The 13,868-nt window shown below is 46.9% G+C and overlaps 1 protein-coding gene across 1 annotated transcript in view; it reads left to right on the forward strand.

Moving 5' to 3' along the window:
* Window positions 1-13,868, forward strand: part of TBXAS1 (thromboxane A synthase 1) — a 126,291-nt gene that overhangs the window by 49,342 nt on the left and 63,081 nt on the right. Inside the window, exons 4-5 of the mRNA XM_060196684.1 lie at window positions 36-132; window positions 11,802-11,918. Of these exons, the coding sequence (XP_060052667.1) occupies window positions 36-132; window positions 11,802-11,918 (214 nt within the window). The remainder of the gene's footprint in view (window positions 1-35; window positions 133-11,801; window positions 11,919-13,868) is intronic.

Below are 13,868 nucleotides of genomic sequence, written 5' to 3' on the forward strand. Positions count from 1 at the left end.
AGTCCTGTAAAGGGAGCCCGTTTTCCTCCTCGCAGGTACTACCTTGGCCGTCGGATGTTCATCGTCATCTCAGAGCCCGACATGATTGAGCAGGTGTTGGTTGAGAACTTCAGCAACTTCACCAACAGAATAGTGAGTGGTTTTCCTTCTGGGGCCAGTGGGGGAGTGGAGGGACCACATGTCACACTCCCTGGGAATGCAATCTCTTGCTGGCATCCATCAGACTGGGCTCCCCGTGGCTGTGGATGCAGGTTTTCAAAAGCAAGGCAGTGGAGGACTCTGAGGAAGCTAGGAAGTGATGGATAATAAACATGCTGCAACCAGGAGCCCTCTGTACAGCTGGGTTCAAAAGTGAGAGGAATGAAAGTTGGGCGGTAGCACAGTGTTAAGCGCATGTGGCGTAAAGCGCAAGTACCGGCATAAGGATCCCAGTTCGAGCCCCCAGCTCCCCACCTGCAGGGGAGTCGCTTCACAAGCAGTGAAGCAGGTCTGCAGGTGTCTTTCTCTCCCCTCTCTGTCTTCCACTCCTCTCTCCATTTCTCTCTGTCCTATCCAACAATGACAATATCAATAACAACAACAATAATAACTAGAACAATAAAACAACAGGCAACAAAGGGGGATAAATAAATAAATATTTTTAAAAAAACCAAAGTGAGAGGAATGCGGATTACACTGGTTAAATGGCTAAGTTAATAAGTACCAGAGGGATTGAGAAGAGCCCAGCCTCTGCACTCACATCTCTCCCAGAGAAGAAGAAAGAAAAAAGCTTTATATTGGTTAAAGTCTCCCACCCACCAAAAGGACACACATACCGTCTGTTTTTTTGTTTTGTTTTCTTTTATTTTGGAGGGGGCAGGGTTAATGATTTACAGTAAATAGTTGTTGGTATATGTGTATTTCTCAGTTTTCTGCAAAATACTCTCACCCCAGCCTAGGTCCTCCACCATTTTGCACCAGGACCTGAAATTCCCCCCCTGACCCCCCACCCCACACTCCACCAAGTCCTTTACTCTGGTGCAGTACACCAAACCCAGTCCAAATTCTACTTTGTGTTTTCCCTTTCTGTGCTTATTTCTCAACTTCTGTCCATGAGTGAGATCCTTCCTTTTCCATCCTTCTCTTTCTGGCTGATCTCACTTCACATAATTCCTTCAAGCACCATCCAAGATGAAGTGAGAAAGGTGAATTCATTATTCTTTTTTTTTTAAGTTTTCTTGAAAAAAAATTTAATTATCTTTATTTATTTATTGGATAGAGACTATCAGAAACTGAGAGGGAATAAGTGAGAGAGGAAGAGAACAGAGAGACACCCACAGCACTGCTTTACCATTCACAGAGCTTTCCTCCTGAAGGTGGGGACAAGGGGCTCAAACCTGGGTCCTCGTGCATTGTGACATGTGTACTCAATCAAATTCATTATTCTTAATAGCTGAGTAGTATTCCACTGACACACACCATTTTACCATCTTTTGGGGAACATGCACATCCTACTGTGCTGTTGTTGTTATATGACTACTGAGGAAATATTGTCTGACAAGATCCTCATTGTCATAGAGATACAGTTCCACTTCTCCCCAAGACAGGTAGCCGCGTGTCTCACCTACCAGAAACTTGTCACTTGCCTCCGCCACAAAACTGACTTTTTTTTTTCTCCCCCCTTTGGTGAGGAATCCTAGTGAATGGTGAGCCTGAGAGGGGCTCAGTGGTATAATACATGCCTGCCATGTGAGAGCCCTGGGTTTAATCCCAGCACCACATGGGAGCCCCATGGACAGAGCCAGGGACTGAGGTCATGGAGCTCTGAGGATGGTGGAGTGGTTCCTTGGAGCCTCTCTCTCTCTCTCTTCTACTTCCTACTCTCTGTCTCTAACAAGAATAGGATAAAAATTGGTGTTAAGAAGGCAGCTTAGCACAACTGCACATGATTGCAGCTAGCACAGCTGTGTTCAGTGCCTAGAAATGCACTAAAAAGAAGGAGAAGGAAGAGGAGGAGGAGGAGGAGGAGGAGGAGGAGGAGGAGAGAGGAGGAGGAGGAAGAGGAGGAGAAGAAGAAAAAGAAGAAGAAAAAGAATGGGAAATGTGTCAAAAATGACAAAAGTCCGGATAAAGCACCTGGCTCAGAAGGGAAGCACATATGTGAGGCTCTGGGTTCAATTCCCAGTACCATCTAGGATTAAGAGAGCTCCATGGGTGTGGAGTAGATAGACAATGGTTACACAAAGAGACTTGAGGCCTGAGGCTCCAAAGTCCCAGGTTCAATCCCCCACACCACCATAAGCCAGTGCTGAGCAGTGCTCTGGTTAAAAAAAAGGGGGGGGGCAGGCTGTAGCGCAGCAGGTTAAGCACATATGGTACCAAGTGCAAGGACCGGCTCAAGGATCCTAGTTTGAGCCCCCGGCTCCCCACCTGCTGAGTGGTGGCTTTGTAAGTGGTAAAGCAGGTCTGCAGATCTCTCTCCTCTTTGTCTTCCCCTCCTCTCTCGATTTCTCTCTGTCCTATCCAATAACAATGACAGCAATAACAGCAACAACAATAACAATGATAAACAACAAGGACAACAAAAGGGGCGGAGCCTCCAGGAGCAGTGGGTTTGTAGTACAGGCACCAAGCCCCAGCAGTAACCCTGGAGGCAAAAAAAAAAAAGTGGTAGATAAGTGTTTTGCTCAATCTCTTGCACAAAAAATTAATTAAAGAGAGAAAAGAAAAAAGTAATAGAGACCAGTGCTGTCCATAGATTCCAAAAGTGAAGATGGAACAACTCTAGCAGAGAAGAACAGTAACCTTTATTTTTATTGATTCATGGTGGGGGAATGTCTGAATTCAGAGAAATCAGTGAATTCAGAGAACCACTATGCACTAACATTTTATTTTATTTTATTTTATTTTATTTTATTTTGGAGCTTATCTTCCATCCTTATAGGAACCATAGGCCATTTATTTGTTTTTTTCCCAGAGCACTGCTTCAGCTCTGGCTTCTGGTGGTACTGAGGATTGAACCTGAGCCTTTGGAGCCTCAAACATCTGAGTCTCTTTGCAGACCATTATGCTATTTCCCCAGCTCTAATTTCCTTTTGCTGGTTATTGAGTAAGCTGTTGTGCATGTGTCCTATGCCAGGCTCTGTCCAGGTGCTGATGGGAAGAGAAGAAATTCAGTCTCTTCCCCAAGGAGCTCCTCCTCCTTTTCCTCTTCCTCCTTTTTCCTCCTCCTCCTTTTCCTCCTTCCCTTTAAATGTTCCCATGGTCCAAGCACATAAAGATCATTCAGTACCCAGCATATTCTCACTCTGACCAGCTTGAATTTCCACCCACCCAGCCTTCTCCCAAGAAGAGCCAGGTAGGATTTGCAGGCTTGTGACACTGGCCCTTCTGGACCACTCAGAAACCTGGGGAGGAGCATTAGGCCAGAGCTCCAGAAAGCCCAGATTTGTCCTTCTCTCTCTCTCTCTCTCTCTCTCTCTCTCTCTCTCTCTCTCTCAGAACACACCCCCTTAGCTAGAGCTTTGAGTCTGGTCTTTATGCAGATTCCTATTCGTGAAGGAACCACTCTGATGACGCAATTTCTTTTTTAAAGAGAAACTTTCTTAGGTGGGGGAGATAGCATAGTCATTATGCAAACAGACTCTCATGCCTGAGGCTCCAAAGTCCTAGGTTCAATCCCCAGCACCACCAGAGGCCAGAGCTGAGTAGGGTTCTGGGAAAAAAAGAGAGAGAGATTTTTTTAGGGCTGGGTTCTGTGACTCCCTTCTCTCCAGGAAGAGCTCAGATCAGCCAGCTGCCTTCTCCCTGCTGCTTCCCTTCCACCTAGCACTCTGCTTAAGTGCTCAGTGATCCGGCTTGATTATACATTCACTTGGGGGATCACGGAACTCCAACTCCATGCCAGTCCCTGGCAAAGGAGCCCCAGCTTTTGAAACAGCGAGTGGCTTTGTGGATCACTGTGACACACCGAGTCATAGGAGCTACAATGAGGCTGGATTCCTTTCCCAACTCTGATGGCCCGTCTCTGCTGAGGTTTCCCTGTGAGAGTCCCCAGGGGACTGGCAGAGCCTGCTGGCTGGAAGTAGGATGATTCCACGGGGACCCCCCCATCCAGTCTGCATCCAGCACACAAGTGAACAGCAAAGTCATGGAAGTTGAAAGCATCGTGTGTGTGTGTGTGTGTGTGTGTGTGTGTGTGTGTGTGTGTGTGTGTGTGTGTTTTCCCCATTTACTAGATTTTTAGAACTTTGATCTTTACTAATTTTCTAAAAGATTTTATTTGTTTAATAACACAAGATAGAGAAAGAAAAAGAGAAGCAGGGCATGGTATGCCAGGGATCAAACTCCGGGCATCAGGCTTGAGAGTCCAGTGCTTTATCTACTGCACCACCTCCTGGGCCCTTTGTCTGCTTATTAAAAAATAAATAAAGAAAAGATTTTGTTTACTGAGTACCTCAATATAGAGAGGGAGAAAGAGAACCAGAGCTGCACTCTGGCACATATGATGCTGGGGGTTGAATTTAGGGCCTCATGCTTGAGAGTCCAATGCTTTATCCACTGAGCCACCTCCCCGGAACTTTGCTTATGTTTGCATGGTTGGTTGGTTGATTTCATGGAGGGGTGGGGGGAGGCCGGAGTGCCTGCTGCAGCATATCTGGTGCCAGGGAGGGAAGCCGAGACCTCACATAGACAATCCTGTGTTCTACCGAGTCCCTGCCCTAGCCACCACTGTTTTTTGTTTGTTTGGATTTTTATTGTTATTGTTGTTGTTGTTGTTGTGTGTATGTGTGTGGTGATATTGGTTTCCAGAAGTTTTCCACACCTCTGCAAAATCTGTGTTGTCACCTCATGTCCACCCCCAGAGTGTCAGTGTCCCTCCTACTCCAGAGAAACTTCCACTCTGCACCAGAGTCTAAGGCAGAGGTGAGGAACCTTTTTTTTTTTTTTTTTTTGCCAACTTGGACACTTACAGCATCATTCCTGGGCCATACAAAATGATCGGCTTAAAAATAAGCACTTAGGGACTGGGCGGTGGTGCACGTGGTAGAGCCTAAATGTTACCATGTGCAAGGACTCAGGCTCAAGGCCCCCAGCCCCCAATTGCAAAGGGGAAGCTTCACAAGTGGTGAAGCAGGGCTGCAGGTGTTTTTCTCTTTCTCCCCCTCTCTACCTTCCCTTCCCTCTCAATTTCTCTTTGTCTCTATACAAAGTAATAAACAAACAAAAGTATATATATATATATATATATATATATATATATATATATATGTATTTAAAAAACAACATCTCTATTTAAAAAAAACACCCGGGGGTCAGGCGGTAGCACAGCAGATTAAGCACACATGGCTTGAAGTGCAAGGACTGGCATGAGGATCCTGGTTTGAGCCCCCGGATCATTGCTTCACAGGCGGTGAAGCAGGTCTGAAGGTGTCTTATATTTCTCTCCCTCTCTCTGTCTTTCCCCTCCTCTCTCAATTTCTCTCTGTCCTATCCAACAACAGCAGCAGCAAAATCAATAACAACAAAAGGGCAACAAGGGAAAACAAAAAAAAAAGGAAAAAATAGTCTCCAGGAGCAGTGGATTTGTAGTGCAGGCACCAAGCCCCAGCAATAACCTTGCAGGGAATAATAATAATAAAAATAATAATAATAACTTCTGGGCAGTGCGTAGGGTAGACAGTGATGCCCCTGTTTGAACACACATGTCACTGTGGCGGTGTGGAGCAGGCCCGGCCCCTTTCTCTGACACTGACAGACTTCCTGTGGTGACATTTTTGCAATCCTGGAGGCTCTGAGCACTGGAAAAGGAGTCCAGCTGTCCCAGGGAAACCTAACAGTGGCAGACAGGCCACTTCTCAGGACAGCACTCCCTACCTGCGAGAAAGACACTCCAAATAGCTAAGACGTGGCAGGCACCGACTAGGCTGTGGGAGCTGCCTGTAAAACACTCCCTCTCTCTAACTCCCTGAGACCCCTGAGGGAGTCCAAACTTTGTCTTTAAAAAAAAAAAAAAGAATTGTTAAGTATTATAAAGAACAAGGACCCACCCAAGGAACTGGGTTCAAGCCCCCACCTCCCCACCTGCAGGAGGGGTTGCTTCACAAGCAGTAAAGCAAGTCTGCAGGTGTCACTCTGTCTCTCTCCCTCTCTGTTTCCCTCTCTCCTCTTAATTTCTATCCAAAAAAGTTGAGAAAAAAAAGGTCTCAGGAGCAGTGGGTTTTTAGTGCAGCACTGAGCCCCAACTGAACCCCAGCGATAACACTGGATGCAAAAAAAAAAAAAAAAAAAAGACTTGTTCAGGGGCCAGGCAGAGGGGTAACCCATAGAGAACACATTACTATGTACAAGGACCCAGGTTCAATCCCCCCCCCAGAACCCCCCTGCAGGGGGAAGCTTCATATTAGCAGTGAAGCAGTACTGCAGGTGCATCTCTCTCTCTCTCCTCCCATCTCAATTCCCCTCTGTCTTTATCCCCCAAAACTTTATTTTAAAAAAACCTGGTGGGGAGTCGGGCGGTAGCACAGTAGGTTAAGCGCATGTGACGTAAAGTACAAGAACCAGTTAGGATCCTGGTTGGAGCCCCTGGCTCCCCACCTGCAGGGGAGTTGCTTCACAGGCGGTTAAACAGGTCTGCTGGTGTCTCTCTGTCTCTCTTCCTCTCTATCTCCCCCTTCTCTCTCAATTTCTCTCTGTCTCTATCCAAAAACAAACAAATAAATAAATAATTTTTAAAAACCTGGCCTTGGGGTTCAGGCAGTAGTGCACATAGTGCTAAGTGCTAGGACCCTTGTAAGGATCCTGGTTGGAGTCCCCGGCTCCCCACCTTTAGAGTGGTAGCTTCACAAGTGTTGAAGCAGGTCTGCAGATGTCTATCTTTCTCTCTTCCTCTCTGTCTTCCCCTTCTCTCTCATTTTCTCTCTGTCCTACCAACAACAATATCAGCAGCAATAACAACAATGAAAAAAAAAAAGGCCTCCAGGAGCAGTGGATTCACCATCCAGGCACCAGAACCACATCAACACTGGTGGCAATAACAGTAAATAAAAATTAAAAGATGTGTTCTTCTACCTAATAAGAGAGAGGCTAGAGCACTGCTCCACACTGGCACATGTGGAGCCCAGGTTTGGAAAGCCTGAGCTGCTTCCTGGGCTGCTCTGTTCCATGTCACAATGGTGGTCTTGTTCAACAGCACTGGCTTGGAGCTTGGCTTGTAGTAGGTGCTCAGCTAACACAGAGTGCTGACAGAAGATGCAGTCCAGAGCTGAGCCTGGCTGTATGTCGGAGGCTGAGTGGTCACTGAGGGGGGAGAGGCGAGACTGGGAATGGGGTGCTCGAGCAGAGAGGGTGTCCTGATAACACTGAGAGTCGCTACTTAAATTCCAGCCACTTCTAAAAGACCATTTGTTTAGAAAATGTGTTCTAACTCTATTATATGTCACAAGTCACCCATTTCTTCCTGAAACTGCTTCCCTCCATGCTCAAGGGGAAGCTCTTCCACCCCCTTTTGTAGAAACAATACCCCTGGGAGTTGGGTAGTAGCGCAGTGGGTTAAGCGCACATGGCACAAAGTGCAAGGACCAGTTAGGATCCTGGTTCCAGCCCCTGGCTCCCCACTTGCAGGGGAGTTGCTACACAGGTGATGAAGCAAGTCTGTAGGCATCTCTCTGTCTCTCTTCCTTTCTATCTCCCCCTTCTCTCTCAATTTCTCTCTGTCTCTATTCAATAACAAATTAAAAAATGACAAAGAAAGAGAGAAAGGAAAGGAAGGAAGGAAGGAAGGAAGGAAGGAAGGAAGGAAGGAAGGAAGGAAGGAAGGAAGGAAGGAAGGAAGGATATCCTGACACAGCCCAACTATCTTGGTCCACTAAGGCCCTCAGACCTTTTTTGCGAATTCTGCACCTTAAGGGCCGGGCGCTAGTGCAGCTATTTAGCACACATATCACCATGCAAAAGGACCCGGGTTTGTTATTCCATAAAAGAGAGTTTCACATGAGACAGAGACAGAGTGAGAGCCAGAGCACCACACCAGGAGCCTCAGGTATGCAAGTCCTGGACCCCACCGGCTGAGCTGCACCCCCAGTTGGTAGCTGCTACTTCTTAGTTTGAAGAAAACTCCCGGTATTCACAGCTTGCAGAGAATGGTGACAAGAAACAGACGCCGCATTTACACCTGTTTTCTCCTGCACCCTCTGAGGACATATGTGAGGGAGGGGTTCTCCCTGCTTCTGTCAATGTGGCTTGCAAGTTACAGTGACTTGACTCTCATGCTTCAGAGCCAAGTATCACTTGATCCTACTTTCATGATTCTGTCACCGTATGACTGGACTGTATCAGCTACTCTTTTGTTTAGGAGGAGCTGGTGTTGGATCTGTGTCCATAAACAATGACGACCTATAGTTTTTCATTCTGGAAGGTCTCTGGGAAGTTTTAGAAGCAGATGCTGCCAGCTCGCCGGGGCGTGAGTGTTGCTGTGACTCTGAACGAAGGTCTTCTGGGCGGAGTTAGTAGGAGCTTAGGCTGGACTGGTTCAGGCATAGGTAGAGCTGAAGGGCTGGGCGGTGGCACACTTGATTGAATGCACACATTACCATGCACAAGGAACTGATTTCAAGCCCCCGCTCCCCGTCTTTAAGGAGGGAGACACTCATGAGTGGTGGAGCAGGGCTACAGATCTCTCGTTTTCTCTCACTATCTCCCCTTTTCATATCCCTTTCTTTCTGTCTCTATCCAATAAAATAAAAATAAATTTTAAAAAATTGAGCTGAGTGACTCCAAGTAACTTGAGGCTAATTATGTGTTTCAAGTTGCCTTGGTCTGCCTTGTGGCCATCTCTCTGGAGTTAGAGACCAACTCCTCCTCCTCCCAGGGAATGCCTTCAGAGGCTGAAGAATGTCTTCTTTCCCACATGTATATATCTTTTCATTAAAGGGGGCAGGGGTACCCCCTGATGTTGCTTATTCCTAATTTACTTACTTCAAATGGTGACATAGGGGGCTCTGGAGATAGCTCTCCTGGTAGGTCACCTGCCTTACATATGTGACGCCCTGGGTTTGAGCCCAGACACCACATAGGAGCACCTCTATGGTCCCAGGGGAGCTCCATGGATGGTAGTGCTGGGCTGAAAGTACCATCCTTCACATTAAGTAACATGTGCGTTCTAGCGGGTACACCACCACCCGGTTCCACTGACCACTGTTTCTTTCTTTATCTCTGTAAATTATATTCTTTTTTTCCCCTTGTTGTAAAATTTATTTTTAAAATAAAAAATATAGACAAGACAATAGGATAAGAGGGGCACAATTCCACACAATTCCCACTACCAGAGTTCTATATCCCATTCCCTCCCTTGAAAGCTTTCCTATTTGCCACGCCCCCCTCAACTCCAGAATGATGGGTCTGACAGGGTCAGCACCCAGGAAAACTCTCTTCAAGGAAGAAGAGTTCTGGGAGTGGGTCTTGGCATCCTGAGCAGATCTAAATTGGAAACTCTGATTATTGTTTTCATTATGTACATGGTAATGATGCCGTGTAATCGGGGACAAACAGCCCCTGTTCCCAGATTAGATACAGATGAACAGGAAATGAGGTGGACAAAGTTATGGGTCATCAAATACATAAAGTTTTAGGAAAAATTCTTAATAATACTTACTCACCTCCTCTTATGAAATATGTTAAAACTCTATGTAAAATACTATCTGCTAAGCCTATTACTCAGAAATGTATCACCCCATAAAGTACGACATTACTGTGTAAAACTGCAAGGCCATCTAATCAAGAAATGAGCTTTGTTCCAGATATTGTTTATGTAAGACTGAAGGATATATAAACTCTCACTGGCTGAATAAAACTTGAGCTCAGATTCACCCTCCAGCAGAGTGTGTTGTATTCTGTTCTCCTCCTGACCCACCCTGGTGGTCACCTTCGGAGTTCCCTGATCCTTCCTGCTGCTCCTCTGTCTGAGCGGTCCATCGCAACCTATTCTTTATCTCTCTGGATGTATGGACCCAGAGCGATGCGGTTGGGGGGGGGGGTCCTGGCAGGTTTGTGAGGGGTGGGATTGAGGGCTCTGTGGACATCTTGCATGAAAAATCTATCACTCTAAGTGCCAGATTTTTAAAAAATGGCATGCTGGGGCTGGGCAATGGCACACTGGGTTAATTGCACACATCACCCTATGCAAGGATCTGGGTTCAAACACCCACTCCCCACCTGCAGAAGGGACATTTTATGAGCAGTCTATAGCTATCTCTCTCTTTCCATCTCTAATCTCATCCTCAACTCTCAATTTCTCTCTGTTTTATCAAATAATATAGGAAGGAAAAATAATCACCAGGAGTGGTGGACTCTTAGTGCCCCAGTGATAACCCTGGTGGCAATAAAATTTTTTTTTTAAAAAACTGACATGCATCCAATTTTCAGGTCTAAAGGACAATCGAGTTACCCGTGACTCTCCTCACTGCTTTATTCTGTTCTTTTAATTGCTTTGTTTAATAAGAGAGAAATACAAAGAAAAAGAGAGAAAGATAGGGGGCAGGGGGAAGAGAGAGAGGCTGAGACCAGAGCACTGCTCAGCTCTGGTTTATGCTGGTGTGGCAGGAGTGAGCCTCAGGCATTAGAGTCATGCGTATCTCCATTATGCTATCTCCCTGGCCCTGTTTTATTCTGCTCCATCAGACACATGAGTGAGCACATGCACACACACACACACACACACACACACACACACACACATCAATTTCCTTGGAGTAAACGCTTTATTACACTCCGTGGGACAGGGCTGAGTGGTTGCCACTCTATAAATACACTTCATGTACCACTTCTTCCTCTGACTCTGAAGCCCACACAAAGGGGCTGTGTTCCCATAATTCCTCCAAACCACAGCTCTGCAGGCTGACCTGGGCAACCTCAACTATCTCCTTCTAAATATAGAGGGATTCCTCTGCAGAAAAATATCCCAGCAGCTCGGCTCTGGTATATAATTAACTCCCCCCCCCCCCCTCGCATGCTTAACAAGTGGGATTTAGAGCTTATTCCAAGCGCTCATATTTTATCAGAAAATGATAATTTTCCTCTAAGCAGGAGTGTTGACAAGCCTGCTGAATGATGGCTGTGTGAGTCAGCTATAATTAAAACAATGAACAGAAATAGCAGAATCCTGCATTACGTGTGTGTTTGGTCTTCTGATTGCCCGCCTCCTTCCATACCCTCAGACCCTAGGCTAGAGAGGGAGATGGTTGTTGCTGAGAGTATCTGGGGAGGGTTGAAACAGCCTAGGGAAAAGGAATGAGGAGACCACACACTTAGCAAACTTCCAGACTCAGTCTACTTCATCCAAGAAGACCTCCTAGCTACTGACGGTCCTGTATTGTTCTCACCTCATTTCTCCTGGTGTCTTCCCATCTTTTGCTTCCCCTGCAAGGTTATCACTGGGACTTCCTACCTGAGAGTATCCTTCCTCTGCTGTTGACCACTTTCTCTTTCTTTTTCTGTATAGTGAGAGAGAGACAGAGAGAGACACACACACAGAGAGAAGGGAAACACTGCAGTACTGCTCCACTATCCACAGCATTTGGCTGATGCTATTCATGTTGTTGCCAAAGAGAGCCAGGGGTGAAAAACAGGACATGGTGTGTGTAGCAAGGTATGCACTCTGCTGATTGAGCACATCCCAGCCCCGAGGAATCTCATCTGCTGGTCACGGGGCAGGAGGTATGGGGAGGTGGCGGGGTGGAGGAACACGCAGCAGACAGTGTGCTCCAGTCACCCCGGGGGCTGTGTGGTCCTTGCTTCCTCACGCTATGCTTGTCACTTCCCATCAGGCATCAGGGTTGGAGTCCAAGCCAGTCACTGACAGTGTCCTGTTTCTACGAGACAGAAGGTGGACGGAGGTCAGGAGTGCCCTAACTTCTGCCTTCAGCCCTGAGAAGCTGAATGAGGTAAGCCACCAGGAGGCAGCAGGAGCTGGTCTCCAGGCTGCTGCATCTCCATTATGCTATCTCTTTGGCCCTGTTTTATTCGGTTCCACCAGACACACGTGCGCGTGAACGCAGACACACACACACACACACACACACACACACACACACACACACACACACACACATCAATTTCCTCAGAGTCTGGGATCTTTCTCCAGCTTCTGCCCACTCACCTCCCACCCCCAGTTTCCATGAACCTTCTGGAGTCTGTCAAAGCTTATAGCATCAGCCCAGGGAGACAGCTCAGCTGCTAGCGCACAGGACTTGCATACTGAGGCTCCTGTTCCATCCCCAGTGCTACGTGTCCCAGAGATGCTCTGGCCTCCCTCTTCCTCACGTGACACTCTAGCTCCTAGGAAATAAAGAAAAGAATCTTTAAGGGCTGGGCAGTGGCACACTTGGTGGAGTGCACCTATTATCAGGTGCAGGGACCCGGGTTCAAGACATGGCTCCCCACTAGCAGGGGGGGAAGCTTCTTCACAAGTGATGAAGCAGGTCTGTAGGTGTCTCTCTTTCTCTCTCTCCCTCTCTATATTCCCCTCTTCTCTCAATTTCTGTCTCTAACCAAGGAAGGAAGGAAAGCAGGGAGAGAAGGATGGAGGGAGGGAGGGAGGGAGGGAGGGAGGAAGAGGAAGGAAGAAAGGAAGAAAGGAATTTTTTTAATATTTATTTATTCATTTTCCCTTTTTTGTTGCCCTTGTTGTTTTTATTGTTGTAGTTATTATTGTTGTTGTTGTTGGATAGGACAGAGAGAAATGGAGAGAGGAGGGGAAGACAGAGGGGGAGAGAAAGACAGACACCTGCAGACCTGCTTCACCGCCTGTGAAGCGACTCCCCTGCAGGTGGGGAGCCGGAGGCTCAAACCGGGATCCTTACACTGGTCCTTGTGCTTTGTGCTTAACCCGCTGTGCTACCGCCTAACTCCCAAGAAAGGAAATTTTTTAAAAAAGAGAAACTGGAGGTGCCCTTCCCTCATCTCCATGCACAATGATGCCCTGAGATCTTGTTAAAATGCTGCTTCCAGAGTCTGGGTGGTAATGTAGTGAGTTAAGCATACATGGCACAAAGCACAAGGCCCAGCATAATGATCTTGGTTTGAGCCTCTGGCTCCCCACCTGTAGGGGAGTCGCTTCACAAGTGATGAAGCAGGTCTGCAGGTGTCTATCTTTCTCTCCTCCTTTCTGTCTTCCCCTCCTTTCTCGATTTCTCTCTGTCCTATCCGACAATAACAGCAATAATAATAATAACAACAAGGGCAACAAAAATGGGGAAAATGGCCTGCCTCCAGGAGCAGTTGATTTGTAGAATAGGCACCAAGCCCCATTAATAACCCTGGAGGCAAAAAAAAAAAAAACTGCTTCCAGGGGCCTTAAAGTAGCACACCTGTTTGAGCCCACACATTACCATGTTCAAGGACCCAAGTTCAAGTCCCCAGTCCTCATCTGCATGGGGGGTTGAGGGAGGGAGTTTTATGAGCACTGGAGCAGGACTACTGGTGTCTCTTTTTTTCTCTCTCCTTCTCTATCTCCCTTTAACTCTCAATTTTTCTCTGTCCCATTAAATAAAATAGAAAAATAAAAAATGGTCACTGGGAGTAGTGAATTTGTCATGCCAGCATCCAGCCCCAGTGATAATGGGTAGGGAAAAAAAATACTACTACTTCTGGACCATGCGAGTTGGACTAAGGAGGCCACTTGGTGGTATCAGGCATGTAGGAGGCTCTGGGCTCATTCCCTGGTGCTGTGTTTTTACTCTTTGGACCAGAGCTGTGCTTAGCTCTGGCTTATGGCAGTGCCAGAGTTTGAACTTGGGGCCTTGGAGCCTCAGGCAGTAGAGTCTGGTGCTACTTTGCCAGCTGTATTAAGGATAGACCATTGACTTCCTACTCAGTAGACTCATTCGGTTTTG

The sequence above is a fragment of the Erinaceus europaeus genome, chromosome 8 (assembly GCF_950295315.1).
Source record: "Erinaceus europaeus chromosome 8, mEriEur2.1, whole genome shotgun sequence".
NCBI lineage: Eukaryota > Metazoa > Chordata > Mammalia > Eulipotyphla > Erinaceidae > Erinaceus > Erinaceus europaeus.